Below are 15,387 nucleotides of genomic sequence, written 5' to 3' on the forward strand. Positions count from 1 at the left end.
AGATTTACTATTAGCATTTGGAATGAGATTTAGATTACAGTGTAGACAGCCATTACAGTGTTAGTGCACACTGTGCAGTGATTATTGTTACTCTGCTGGAGAATGTCACCCAGCCAAGCGTGTCAATGTCACTGCGGGGTTAAAGGTCACCAGTCAGAACAGATCCCACTGACTTAATCGTGACATCTCGATTCAGTTAGTGAGACGATAAGGTTTGTTGATTTTGTTTTTTATGTTTTCCAGAACTTGTCAATTTAATACAAGTGCAGAGTTGCATTAGAAACTGGTCGTAAGCTTAACAATTCAATCATTTATTTCCGTATAATAATATCAATGAATAGATAGTTCATCAAGATTAACCCCGAATGCATGTTCAAGGCTAGTTCACAAAAATAAACGTCTCCGGCACAGTATTTATTATTGTGATGTTTATTGTTGTGCCGTAAACGAAGGTCCAATAAATGTCGAAATGTTAAAAAACCCGGACCGTAGATGTTTATCTTGGTGAACTAGTTAAAGGCCGTTTCATCCTCGGACCGTTTTGACGGCACACCCAATACACTTTAGTTTTCTCCTTACTCAGGCCCGTACGCAGGAGGGGTGCGTACGCACCCCCCATAGTCTGCCGAGGTCCGTCCGTGGATGTGTAAAAAATATTTTGAGGCAAAGAAACATTTCAAATTTACTTCCCAGAATGCAGGAAAATGCATCTCCTGCATTCTAGATTTAACAAAATTTCGGGGTAGCATGCCCCCTGACCCCCCTAGCAACTCCGGCCCTTTGGGTCGTCAATTACGCCCCCCCCCATATAAATTTCTGCGTACGGGCCTGCGTACATCACATCAAACTGAAATTATATATATATACAAAAAATTTCATGTAGGCTGGGAAGGACTGTCAAACTGCAGCAGGTGTTGTAACACTGGTCCGAAGCGGCATAGAAAGTGTGTTATTAAGAAAAGTATTCACTTACAATAGTGTACGCCCTGCACCATTGTAACACCAGCAAAACCAACAAAGTTTGTTTAGTTTAACAACACCACTAGAGCACATTGATTTATTAATCATCGACTATTGGATGTCAGATATTTGATACCGTACTTTGAGAGGAAACCCACTACATTTTTCAGTAACTAGTAGCAAATTTAAGGGATCTTTTGAATGCACCATCTCCACAGACAGCATAGCACATACCACAGCCTTTGATATACCAGTCATATTGCACTGGCTGGAACGAGAACTATCTCAATAGGCCCAGGGGAGGGAAGGGGAGCCACTCTGCATGGGCGGATCCAGGAAATATTTTTAGGGGGGGACCAAAAAAGAAGGGCACATTGACTCGTCAAAAGGGCACCTTACTACAAGTTTTGATATTTACAATTAATATGAATTCCTACAGTTCTACGTCATAATATACTAGCAATAATGAAGTAAATTGGCGTCACTCGCGTTAGAACCTCAATGGGGCCCCATTGAGACTCAATAACACAGACACATATCTGCAAGCTTGCGCATGTACACGAAAATCTTGATTTCATTTATCTACAATATAATTATTGTTTACTTAAAAAAAAAAAAATTCTACAAACAAAAAGGGCACTTGGACATTTTGAGGGCACTTGAACAATTTTTTTGGGGGACGCGTCCCCCTGGTCCCCCCCCTTGGATCCGCCCATGCTCTGTATGTATGTGTAGTAGTGTTGGTATACAGTGCTCTTACTGGCAGTAGCTAGTGGGAATTTCCCTATTAGCTCAGTTGGTAGAGTGCTGAACTCTCGCACAGAGAGTCCGTGGTTCGAATCCTCTCAGTGGAGATTGATTTTTCTGTTACATTTGTAGCCGACGTAGGGACTGGGTGTGTTCTTAACACAAGAATACAACTATAACCCAGTCAGGACCCGTAACAGTTCAACTGCCCGTGGCCCACCGCTCCGGGATGTATGTAGTAGTGTTGGTATACAGTGCTCCTACTGGCAGTAGCTAGTGGGAATTTCCCTATAGCTCAGTTGGTAGAGTGCTGGACTCTCGCACTGAGAGTCCATGGTTCGAATCCCCTCAGTGGAGGTTGATTTTTTCTGTTACATATGTCTAATACAGTAAAAAAGAAAAAGGTTTCATTGGGGGAGGGGCATTGGATTCCCTGCCACTGGATACCCAGTGGGGGTATAGACTTTTAAATTTTAAAAATTTACTTGGCAGCTAAAGGGGTGGGGTGGGGGTTAAACCCCTAAACTGACTCTTGGATCTGTCATTGATTACAATATTGTGTTCACAAAACATACAAGTTGTATGTTTCTCTTATTAATTAGAAAGTGTCCAAAAAAAGAGAAGAAAAGATGTTTGTTTTGTTTAACGACACTGCTAGAGCACATTGATGTATTGACTGGATGTCAAACATTTGATAATTCTGACTGTCTTAGTGAGGAAATCTACTACATTTTTTCATTAGTAGCAAGGGATCTTTTATATGTACCATCCCACACACAGGATAACACATACCACAGCCTTTGATGTACCAGTCATGGTGCACCAGCTGGAACGAGAAATAGCCCAATGGACCCACTGACAGGGATTTATTCCAGATCGACTGTGCATCTGTCAAGCGCTTTACCACTGGGCTGCACCCTGCCCCAGAAGGTGTTAAGTGCAGAGGAAATCATGAATGGCATGCAAACTTTTTACATTCATTCATTCATTCATTCATTCATTTGATTGTTTATTTTATTTGTTCTTTCTTCTATCCATCCATCCGTCTGCCCATCCATCCATCTGTCCATCCGTCCGTCCATCCGACCATCTATTCATTCATTTAATTCTCAACAGATTTCACAACCAATGTGTTTGTTGTTTCAGTTCATATCATATTTATAAGAGTAATGGACATTTTATATGCAATCAGTGTGCTCTAGTGGTGCTGTTAAACAAAAACAAACTTCTTTTTTATATATATACACTGACTAGGGCAGGATCCTGGAAATATCTTTTGGGAGGGGGATAGTAAGTGAAAAATTGCATATGGGGAAATTCTTAAAGACGTCTACCTATTTTGTTTTTAACACCAGGAAAAAAAGGCACTTAAATATATATTTAGGGGCGACAAATACCCTGGATATTCCCCCTGGATCTGCCTCTGCTGAACTGTTCAAATGAATTTACATTCCTCACATATTGTAAATTAATTACAATACAACCATCATAAATTTTAAGATTTAGAACACATTTATTTTACCAAAACTTTGGTGTTAGAATGCACTGGTTTACTAAGCATATGACTTAAAATACATTATGGTCAGTTCTGCATTAATGTGTAAAAAAATAAATATCCAAATCAACCTTAAAAATAGCAAAACACAACAACCAAAAACACACAAACAAACAACCCCAACAAACCAAGAACAACACCCCTTCCCCTAAAAGGAACTCAGTGTCCTCAACTTTCCCCATGCTACCCCATCCATACACACAAGAAAAAAATAATCAACGAAACAAACTCCCAAAATCCCAAACTGCAATTAAAACAAATTCTTTTCTTTTGCACACGCAGATGTGGCAGCACATTAATTTAAGAGAATCTGCATCCAAGATCGAGGTACCGAAATGGTTACCGCAATACGTTGCGGTTGCTGTTGGGTGCGGTGTGGCAGTGCACGTTGTCCACAGACTCTGGAGGAAGGTTGCACTCAACAGAAAACTGGACGAGAAGAAACAACAACTGAAAACCAGCAGAGAAAAACTTGTAAAAGAAGTTCAACATTATCATGTATGTACTGGAGTCAGGGGAAGGTCAGACCCAAAATGCAAATCTAAACACTGTTCTATTGGTCAGAAAATATTGTCACTCAGTATTACCTAACAATTTTGATTTGTGACCACAATAAAACAAATGTTCCAATTATGTTAATTATTGTTATTAGGAATAGGGCTACTTTATTTTATGTCAAATTAGAGAAGTCTATATAAAGTCAACTGGGTCCCACTTGTAATAGTATGATAAATTATTTTATAAGCCAAACTGATACCCAAGTCAAACTGTACCTGAATTTTAATGGAATTCTTGCCAGCATATGACTTGCCAGCATATAAATCCAATTTGACTGCAATCATTAATCTGGATTAAGTTTAAAAATGACCTGTACATTACCCTAGGTACAATGTAACAAATTTAAATGTTATTACAGACATCAGGGATGCGACACCCATTTAAAAGTTGAAATCATCTTGAAAAAGTTGAAAACTATTTTATACTTTAACAGGGCTAGCTCTGGCACTCGTCAAATTCACCAACTGCGAATTTTGAAAGCAATTTGCAAATTTTATTTTCATTTGGCAAAATTATTTTATGTAATAACTGACATTTTTTAGAAAATAACTGTTGATTTCTGCAATTTTTTAAGTTTATATGGACAATTTGGTGAAATGTTTAGCTCACCCAGAGCTAGCCCTGCTTCTGTTAAAAATATTCAACATGTCGGATTCAGTCTATATAATTTAAAAAATGTGAAACAGTTTCATCAAAAATTCTGATTCATTTTTAAGAGTAACAAAATAACTTATATGCAGATCTAACTTATATCATGGAGAGTCATTTAAGATATTACCATGCTGAGCATTGATATGTTTTTTAAATTCACATGCTAAGGGGAGCTAAAATTACTCTCCTTGAACTAGTCTCGAGGATGTGAGTTATGGAAAACCAAATTTATCCCATTTCCATTTCAACTTATTCTCGTGATTATGTCCAATTAAGGTTCATGTACACTGTCCACACACCTCAGCTGTTTGAACTGTCTGATAGTCAGTTAGTTGTTCGTGGTTAGTGATACATATGTTGGTGTAGTGGTCTTACACCTAGCCATCGAGTCGTTAACTCTTCGTGGGAGCCAGTATTACCAGAGTGATATCTCCCCTTAAATAGTGATGCCTGCCCATTTAAAATTAACTGCATGTATTTTTTTCTATCTTCCCAGTTGGACCCTAATTTACAGAAAGAGATTGTCCATTTATCTGTTGAAGCGCTGCAGAACAGACTGCAGACAGGAAAGCTGAAAGCGATGGATGTCCTGAGAGCGTACCAAGCAGAGGTCAGTGATGTGAAATCTTTGGAAATCAACAGAAATTTATATACAATTAATGTTCAAGCTTTGAGCTGCTGTGGACACATACACACACACACCTCAGCTACTATCAGATCTGTCTGTTCAGGACAGTGGTTTAATGGTGTTAGTATTTGTTTAACGACACCACTAGAGCACATTGATCTATTAATCATTGGCTATTGGATGTCAAACATACATGTATGGTAATTTGTATACAGTGATAGGTGAGGAAACCCGCTAAATTTTTCCATTAGTAGCAAGGGATCTTTTATATGCACCATCCCACAGACAAGATAGCACATACCACAGCCTTTGATATACCAGTCGCGGTGCACTAGCTGTAATGAGAAATAGCCCAATGGACCCACTGGCAGTGATCGATCCTAGACCGACCGTTGTTCAGACATGCACTTTACCACTAGGCTACATTCTGAATCCCCCCCCCCCCCCCCCAACCGAAAAAAGCCCAAAGTGATGATATTACAGAAGATGGATCATCATAAGAATGAAACACGCTGATTAATGCATATTTTATACTGTATTATTAACATTAATTGCCCCTGTATGTGCCGTTCCTCATTGTGGTACAGAGGTGGCAACATTCTCACGGGTTTCCAAAAGCCTCTGTGATACTGTATTATTAACATTAATTGTCCCTGTATGTGCCGTTCCTCATTGTGGTACGGAGGTGGGCAACATTCTCACGGGTTTCCAAAAGCCTCTGTGATACTGTATTATTAACATTAATTGTCCCTGTATGTGCCGTTCCTCATTGTGGTACGGGGGTGGCAACATTCTTACAGTTTTCCAAAAGCCTCTGTGATACTGTATTATTAACATTAATTGTCCCTGTATGTGCCGTTCCTCATTGTGGTACAGAGGTGGCAACATTCTTACAGGTTTCCAAAAGCCTCTGTGATACTGTATTATTAACATTAATTGTCCCTGTATGTGCCGTTCCTCATTGTGGTACAGAGGTGGCAACATTCTCACGGGTTTCCAAAAGCCTCTGTGATACTGTATTATTAACATTAATTGTCCCTGTATGTGCCGTTCCTCATTGTGGTACGGAGGTGGGCAACATTCTCACAGGTTTCCAAAAGCCTCTGTGATAATATTTTCAAATGTTTTTCATTTTGTGCTCATAATTTGGTGGCTTACTGGTTTTTTGACCACATCATTCATTTTTGTCTTTTCAGATATTTATTTTTGGTTTGTTGTATTGATCTTTCACAGCAGTTTACTTTTTTTGGCTTGATAATTTGATGAAATATTAGTTTGTTTACCAGTTCCATACAATATTTTTTATCGTCTGATAATAATGTTTATTTCTGTCTTTTTAGTATTTAATGTTGATATGGTTCATTGATGAACATGTTGTTTAACCTTTCCCAGTTAACATTTTCATACAATATAATATATTATTTATATTAATAGTTTGTAATTTAAAAACTCTGTTCCATTTTGAGGGAACTTATGAGTGTATACATTGTAACTATTACACATCAGTAAGTTTCCCCGAAATTAAAACTGTTTCTTTTAGAAAGCTATTTTGAAAAACACCTTGACCTTGCAGGCCCTGCTTGTAGATGACAGACTGAATTGTATTTCTGAAACTCTGTTGGAGGCGACCGACCGTGCTTGTGACTGCGACTCAAACAAAGGTCAGAAGGGAATGCTGCATGGCGTCCCTGTCAGTGTGAAAGAAAACTATAATATTCAGGTCAGTTTGTTAGAACAATTCTCACAGTGTATGTTCCTTGAAAACTATAACATAGCCTTCAGGTCAGTTTGTTAAAACAATTCTCACAGTGTATGTTCCTTGAAAACTATAACATTCAGGTCAATTTGTTACAACAGTTCTCACAGTGTATGTTCCTTGAAAACTATAACATTCAGGTCAGTTTGTTAGAACAGTTCTCACAGTGTATGTTTCTTGAAAACTAACATTCAGGTCAGTTTGTTAGAACAGTTCTCACAGTGTATGTTTCTTGAAAACTAACATTCAGGTCAGTTTGTTAGAACAGTTCTCACAGTGTATGTTTCTTGAAAACTAACATTCAGGTCAGTTTGTTAGAACAGTTCTCACAGTGTATGCTCCTTGAAAACTATAACATTCAGGTCAGTTTGTTAGAACAATTCTCACAGTGTATGTTCCTTGAAAACTATAACATTCAGGCCAGTTTGTTAGAACAATTCTCACAGTGTATGTTCTCTGAAACTGTAACATTCAGGTCAATTTATTAGAATAAATGTCATTTGTCAGTGTTTGTTCCTTGAAAACCTGGAAAATATGGTACAGTATGTAATATATGTACCTGTATATTTTTGTAATCTCTTATTTAAAAACAAACAGCACATGCTAAGGGTAAACATGGGTTGTGTACACATATTATCATACAAATGGGGGGGGGGGGGGGGGATAGTCAGTTTAGGGGTCAACTGCTCCCCCTCCAGTGCAAAAACGATGGAGATATTCGGGCAAAATGAGCCGGGTCTGAAACCATTTAACATTATATTTTCATCACTCTTCTCACAATATTCGCTGTAATCTATGTGAAAATATGTCATGATTTTATTGCAACCATTTCTTAGAATGCTAAGATGAATAAACATCGTTATCCATATTCAGGCAAACATCAGCCTGCCCCACCTACAAAATGGAAGCCCGTATGCCTATGTGTACATAATAATAAAACACCTCATAGTGTACGGCAGGGGTGGGGAAAAGCCCTTTTTTCCCAGTCTGGGACCGATTCTCGATCTCTGAGACCGAAATCATTTTTGAAAAACGCGCGTTTGCCAGTCCCACTTTTGTCATTCTTGTCGGTCCGAAGCACCTGTCCATTTCTATTATTGGAACAAATTCCTATCGGTCAAGTGGACCGGCCAGCCCAGATATCGGTATCTCGTGCATGATCTAAAATAATAAATAAATAGTGGTCAATATGGCTGGTATTTCAGACATTTGTGATTTTAAAGTCTGCCTAAGTATATTGCCAGTCACTGAAGTCGGACCTACAGTAGTGTCAATCGACTGCCACTAGACTACCATCAAGGTATTACACTCCAATTAAAACAAAGGACCCAGAATTTGCAACTGGTTACAATCAACACCTGTCAACACCTGTGTACGGAGCTCTGGGAGTCTGTCGGGTCGAGTGTCCTAGTCTGAAACAAAAGGCTTTTGTGCAATACAAACTGCTTAAAATAGCATGAAATATAATGAAATAATCTATAAATGTATTTATTGTTGACTGTTCAATGTAGTGTATCCAATAATTATAAAGGAGTTTAAACTTAACAACAGGTTTCCACCTTTTTTTTAACAAGTGGGAGTAAGCAGAACAGCTACATGCACTGTTATCTCAAGAACCAGTAGAGGTAAAATTTCATCCAATCAGTGATGAAGTTATTACTCTCTTTGTCTAAACATGTGCTAGCTTAGGCTGTCAAACGCTTCGAACAGTGCCATCTTTTATTAATTTTCAGGACACTACTGAATACTCGTACTTTTTATACATATATGGGAATTAAAATTCATAACTTTTATTCCTTTTTTATATTATTTATTCTATTATTTATTCTATTATGTAAAATATATACAATTTGTGGGGTTTGTCACAGATCATTATTATGTGATTAATTTTTTATTTCTTCATGTTTTCATGTTTATCGTTTTGCATTCATGATTCAAGATAAAACTATACAAATATCACTATGATTTAAAAAAAAAACCATTTGACAAATATCGTTTTTTAATTTATTTTTATTTTTATTCGTTTCTTCTCTCTCCTGGTTCCTGGCTGTGAACCCAGTACCTACCAGCCTTATGTCCGATGGCTTAACCACGACACCACCGAGGCCGGTTTATATTCTATAAAGGAAACTTAAACATATAACAGATATTATGATCAAGTCACATGGTGGTAAAAGGTGATCTGTATATGTTATTACCACACTAGAATACATTTCATTTTCAGCCTCATTTATAATGTTAAGTTCTTCATCATTTATAGTGTGTGATCTGGATAATTCTGAAAAAAGGTTACCATGTGAAAATTTAACTATAAGCATGTTGTTACATTAATTATGGCAGCATGCAATTACTGAGGGCTTTGGGATGATTTTATAACATATGTTGTTAGTCTTAGAGAACATTAATGTGCATGTATTTCTTCTATTTCACAGGGATATGACACAACTATAGGTATGGAATATTTCATAAACAAACCAGCTGATGAAACTGCCGTTCTGATTCAGGTACTTTACACAGGTGTCTAGCCATAAACTGTATTAAAATCTGTATTAAATCAGAACCATTAAATTTTGGATACTGAACAAACCATATGCATGAAGATCCAAATGTTATCTATGCCTTAAAATCTATGACCATTGAGAAGTATAGTTAAGGTAACTCTTAACACATGGAACAAAATGTGTGCTTTTTGTGAGGCCCAGGTTTACCGAATGTTTAGAAAAAAAAAATTTGACATCAGTTATCATAAATCATGAGATATGATGTCAGTCACCAATACTTGACATATTTAGAAATTTAGACAGATTTATCTAGCCCTATGCAAAATGTGGCTAATTCAGTCCAGTTGGCAGCTACTACAGTACTGGAATGGGCAGATTAAAACTGATGTTTTTCCATTGGCCATTTAGTATACGTTTAAACATTGTATTCTCATCCAGTTATCTTGTGAGCTGGAATGGTATCTCAAGGTTGAGAAATGGAAGGAAGGAATATTTTATTTAATGACACACTCAACACATTTTAATTATGATTATATGGCATCAGACATACGGTTAAGAACCATACAGATGAAGAGAGGAAACCCACAGCCACCACACCATTGGCTAAGTACTCTTTCTGATGACAAGGGATCTTTTACATGCATCATCCCACAGACATTCATGATAGTACATACCACAACCTTTGTTGCACCAATTGTGGTGCACTGGCTGGAATGAGAAATAACCCAATGGGACCACCAATCCTAGACTGACCACACATCAGGCGAGTGCTATACCATTGGGACACTTCATTTTGCTTGAGAAATGGTCTGATGGGATAAGTTTTACTAACAACCTGCTATGTTCATTTCGAATGACCATTATCTCAAGCTATTTGGTTCAGTCCGAGACATGACTATGGAACTATTTGAGAGGAGTGATTAATGGCTCCCCACACCTAGACTATGGGGAGCAGCTGTTGAAGATATTTCCATATTGAGCATTGAGAACTAATCCTTTAGCAATACGATACATGTACAATTGTTTTCTTAAATTCACATGGTATAGGTGTTACTCTTATTGAACTAGTCTCAGGGGAGTGATTGGGAGTAAAAGTGACAGCTCCCCATAGAGGGCAAGGTCTGTAGTGCCTACATGAAGATAACCATATATATAGTTTGACCATATATTGGAAATAAGCTGCAGACATGTAAGCATATAACTGGGACCATTTCAAAGTCTTTTGTTTTTCACCCACTTTGTCATTTTTGTTATTACATTTCAATTGAATGAAACAAAAATTTAAATATTTATCCTAGCTTAGATGTCTAGTAAATATTTAAATTAAATCTCTCTGTCAGGTGTTAGAAAGACAAGGAGCTATACCTTTTGTGAGAACGAACGTGCCACAGACAATGTACAGGTATGATGTTTTTGACACTTTTATTTTCCATTTAAGACATTCATTTCCATGCTTATATCGAGTTAAAATTCAAACGCTCTCTGTTGCAGAGACATCAGCTACATGTATCTGGCCCATATTTGCGAGACAGAGATTATAGATTATTATAGATGTTTACCTATTTTCCTCATTTTTGATATTTATTAAATCATTAAATTAGAGATACTTAGCTAATTTCCCCAGTTATTCATGTAAATGATTGGTTCAGCAAAAACACAATATAATGAACAAGTGTTATGGTTTTTGTTACTAATTTCCCAAATTATTCATATAAATGATTGATTTAGTACATATACAGCATAATTAACAAGTGTTTTGGTTTTTGTTAAATTATTGATTCAATAAATACACTATATAATTGAAATGTGTTATGGTTTTAGCTATTCTTGCTCTAATCCAATATATGGCGTCACCAAGAATCCGCATGACGTCGCCAGATGCCCAGGGGGTTCGAGTGGGGGAGAGGCTGCTCTGATTGGCGGTGGAGGCTCATTGATGGGTATCGGAGGTGATATTGGCGGCAGTCTGCGAATTCCGGGTAACATGTGTGGAATTTATGCCCTAAAGCCAACATACGGCAGGTTGAGGTGAGTTTGTCATTCCAGACAGCAGCATTCAAACTTGCAGGGACTGTCCTGAGTTTCCTGCCATATGGTAACATGTATATGACATACAGAACCTTTTTGATGACTAAAATTACATACTTAGCCTAGTATTACCAGTAAAGATATTTTCTGGTTTAGAATATCAGTGACTGTATAAATAAGGTGTTTGTTGTTGTACTAAGTAGTTGAAATCAGATTTTACCTTCCAATAATCCCGTATGTATGAACAAATATATATTACGATGTAAAGTGAAAAATGACTGCTACAAACGTAAGTGCATGATATACAAATACATTGGATATACAGACAGTGGTATTCTAAATAAAAAAATGTATTTAATATGTAATTTTAGTCACCAAAAAGACTGTTAGTTGGAAACATCTTACAATGACTGCAAACTCGAGTCCCTTTAGGAACTTGCTGACTATGGCAATTTTGAAATGGTTTTGCCATAGGAATATTGCTCATTTATGGCAATTTTGTGCCTTTTTACAGAAATTTTAAACAAGTAACTATTGCAACAAATATAAAAATGAAAAACATTTTTCATTCAACGAATGCTGAGGGGCACATACCCCATCCCCCTTTTGTCCCTGACGTCAAAAAAGAAACAGTAATTAAAGCCTGTTCAACATCTCTTACCATGTCCCGTGATCTCCCTTCACGGATCTCCCCTAGATCCATGTCCCGTGATCTCCCTTCACGGATCTCCCCTAGATCCATGTCCTAGCATTTATTAAATGTATTTCTTTCACCACTTAGTGATCTGTATAACCAATACGATTTTACAGTTTTAACTGCAATATTGGTACTGCTGTATTAATATTATGGCAAGTTTAGATAAATTATTAAGTTTATACGTGAAATGTAGATAGACTGTTAAGGTATAATTATGTTTTGATTCTCATCATTTATCTTTTTTAAAACAGTAAAAAAGGAATGTTTTCAGTTGGAAGTGGACAAACATTAGGTAAGAAAGTTGACATTTACATTCATGCATTGTCTATTATATGTAAATTTTTTAAACGTTGTCTAGCCTGCTGTAATTTGGTTTAAGCAATATTAATTTCCAAAGAACAATATATAAAGGAATCACCTCGAATGTTTTTTAATATGGAAAATATCAACGAAGTCCATGTTAATCGGTGTTTGTTGAGGCTCTCCAAAACAAATATCAACCAAGTCCGTGTTAATCGGTGTTTGTTGAGGCTCTCCAAAACAAATATCAACCAAGTCCGTGTTAATCGGTGTTTGTTGAGGCTCTCCAAAACAAATATCAACCAAGTCGCTGTTAATCGGTGTTTGTTGAGGCTCTCCAAAACAAATATCAACCAAGTCCGTGTTAATCGGTGTTTGTTGAGGCTCTCCAAAACAAATATCAACCAAGTCCGTGTTAATCGGTGTTTGTTGAGGCTCTCCAAAACAAATATCAACCAAGTCCGTGTTAATCGGTGTTTGTTGAGGCTCTCCAAAACAAATATCAACCAAGTCCGTGTTAATCGGTGTTTGTTGAGGCTCTCCAAAACAAATATCAACCAAGTCCTTGTTAATCGGTGTTTGTTGAGGCTCTCCAAAACAAATATCAACCAAGTCTATGTTAATCGGTGTTTGTTGAGGCTTGTTGAGGCTCTCCAAAACAAATATCAACAAAGTCCATGTTAATCGGTGTTTGTCGAGGCTCTCCAAAACAAATATCAACCAAGTCCATGTTAATCGGTGTTTGTCGAGGCTCTCCAAAACAAATATCAACCAAGTCCGTGTTAATCGGTGTTTGTCGAGGCTCTCCAAAACAAATATCAACCAAGTCCGTGTTAATCGGTGTTTGTCGAGGCTCTCCAAAACAAATATCAACCAAGTCCGTGTTAATCGGTGTTTGTCGAGGCTCTCCAAAACAAATATCAACCAAGTCCGTGTTAATCGGTGTTTGTCGAGGCTCTCCAAAACAAATATCAACCAAGTCCGTGTTAATCGGTGTTTGTCGAGGCTCTCCAAAACAAATATCAACCAAGTCCGTGTTAATCGGTGTTTGTCGAGGCTCTCCAAAACAAATATCAACCAAGTCCGTGTTAATCGGTGTTTGTCGAGGCTCTCCAAAACAAATATCAACCAAGTCCGTGTTAATCGGTGTTTGTTGAGGCTCTCCAAAACAAATATCAACCAAGTCTATGTTAATCGGTGTTTGTTGAGGCTGTCCAAAACAAATATTTTACATGTTAAAAACACAAGTAGTGAATTCTATTTATCCTATAACACTTCTAAAATAACATCAGTCTTGTTGGCTTGTAAACAAATGACTCATTGACAGCAACAAAATATTCACCTAGTTAATAAATAGAGACTTATTTTCTTGCCCACTAGACTGAATTAGCCAGCTTTTGCATGGTGATAAATAAATCTGTCTAGCACCCCAGTGCTGGACGATTTTTACATACGCTTTATGCTATAACTCATGTTTTACAATGATTGATGTCATAACTCATGGTTTTCAAAATTCTGTTTGCCAGTTCATGCAAATTAATATTTTCAACCCTATATTTATTGGTAAGTTGTTACATTTTTATATCGTTGCATAAAATGGACTATATTTTTCTGTGTATGATTAAGTGAGTTTGTAGGTGAAATGTTTACGAATCATTCTACAATAAACAAACCGTTGCTTACAAAGTTAATATTTTGTTACTGTAATTAAATGGGCAAGAAAAGGAATCAATCACCATTGTGTGGTATAGATAAGGCAATTACAACCCTCGGGACAAAATGTTTTTTATAAGGGCCTCGGTAAACCACGGACCTCACAAAAAAACATTTTGTCCCGAGAGTTGGAATTGCAATATCTATACCTCACAACAGTGATAGATTCTATTAATATGAGCTTGTTTGTAATACTGATTTTATGAAATGAGTGTCAATGTTTTTGTATGGCCGAAGCGAGAGCAAGGGTAATACCTGAATCCTGACACGAGTTTGTTACAATCAGTACAACTCACATGCGAGTGTAATAATTTCTTTATTATCCATAATACAATGTATTATTATTTTTTTAATGAATAACAAGGGCCGTCTCAAAATGTTTTAATCACAACCAGAAAGAGACAACAAAATGACGTCATATTTCACAGGCACAGTCTGAGCTTGGACTGGGGAAGCAATGTCATGTTATGATGTTGTTTCCCAAATTTACGTCATTACACTTGTTATTACACAACAGATGTAAGCCTATATTAAGGCCTCTCCGTACATACATTTCACAAGTACAAATGATGGTATACAGCCAAGATGACAAACACAGTGTGTGATTAATTAATATTTTTGGGGCGGGGCATAAAATACATGCCTGATGCGCATACAGTGCCCATTGTGCTATTTCTTGTTCCAGCCAGTGCACCACGGCTGGTATATCAAAGACTGTGGTATGTGCTATCCTGCTTGTGCGATGGTGTATATAAAAGATCCCTTGCTACTAATGAAAAAAATTAGCGGGTTTCTTCTCTTAGACTACATGTCAAAATTACCAAACGTTTAACATCCAATAGCTGATGATTAATATGTGCTCCAGTGGTGTCGTTAACCCATACTTTATATTTAACTTTGTATCTTGTAGTGCAAGGGACACCCGGTCCCATGGGCCGTGATGTTGACACCATAGTAATGCTGCAACAGGCTCTGCTCTCCCAAGATATGTTTGACCTTGATCCAGCTGTTCCACCAATTCCATTTAGAACTGAGGCAAGTCGGATGTATTTTATTTATTACAGTTTTTAGTTGATCAATATTTGCAGCCTTAAAAGTGTTTTGGTTTTTGTTGATGCAAATTAAACACACAGAGACACAAACAGTGCAAAAAGATTGTTTATCAGATCTGTATCGTATCAGTTAGACATTTTATTAGTTGACGAAAATGAGTTTACAAGCCTCTGAGAATTGAGAATAATTTATATCGAATATTAAGCAACGGTTAAGCAAAAAACAAATTCAGTAACTCAT

At 37.1% G+C, this 15,387-nt stretch overlaps 1 protein-coding gene across 1 annotated transcript in view; it reads left to right on the forward strand.

The window, feature by feature from the left end:
- The first annotated feature begins 76 nt into the window (after positions 1–76).
- LOC121375638 (fatty-acid amide hydrolase 1-like) overlaps positions 77–15,387 on the forward strand; it is a 37,786-nt gene continuing 22,475 nt past the window's right edge. The window contains exons 1-9 of the mRNA XM_041503187.1: positions 77–212; positions 3,545–3,760; positions 4,968–5,081; positions 6,673–6,819; positions 9,288–9,359; positions 10,697–10,758; positions 11,178–11,384; positions 12,333–12,373; positions 15,005–15,129. Coding sequence (XP_041359121.1) covers positions 3,545–3,760; positions 4,968–5,081; positions 6,673–6,819; positions 9,288–9,359; positions 10,697–10,758; positions 11,178–11,384; positions 12,333–12,373; positions 15,005–15,129 — 984 coding nt within the window. The 5' untranslated portion in view covers positions 77–212. The remainder of the gene's footprint in view (positions 213–3,544; positions 3,761–4,967; positions 5,082–6,672; positions 6,820–9,287; positions 9,360–10,696; positions 10,759–11,177; positions 11,385–12,332; positions 12,374–15,004; positions 15,130–15,387) is intronic.

This window comes from Gigantopelta aegis, chromosome 6 (genome assembly GCF_016097555.1).
Source record: "Gigantopelta aegis isolate Gae_Host chromosome 6, Gae_host_genome, whole genome shotgun sequence".
Lineage (NCBI taxonomy): Eukaryota > Metazoa > Mollusca > Gastropoda > Neomphalida > Peltospiridae > Gigantopelta > Gigantopelta aegis.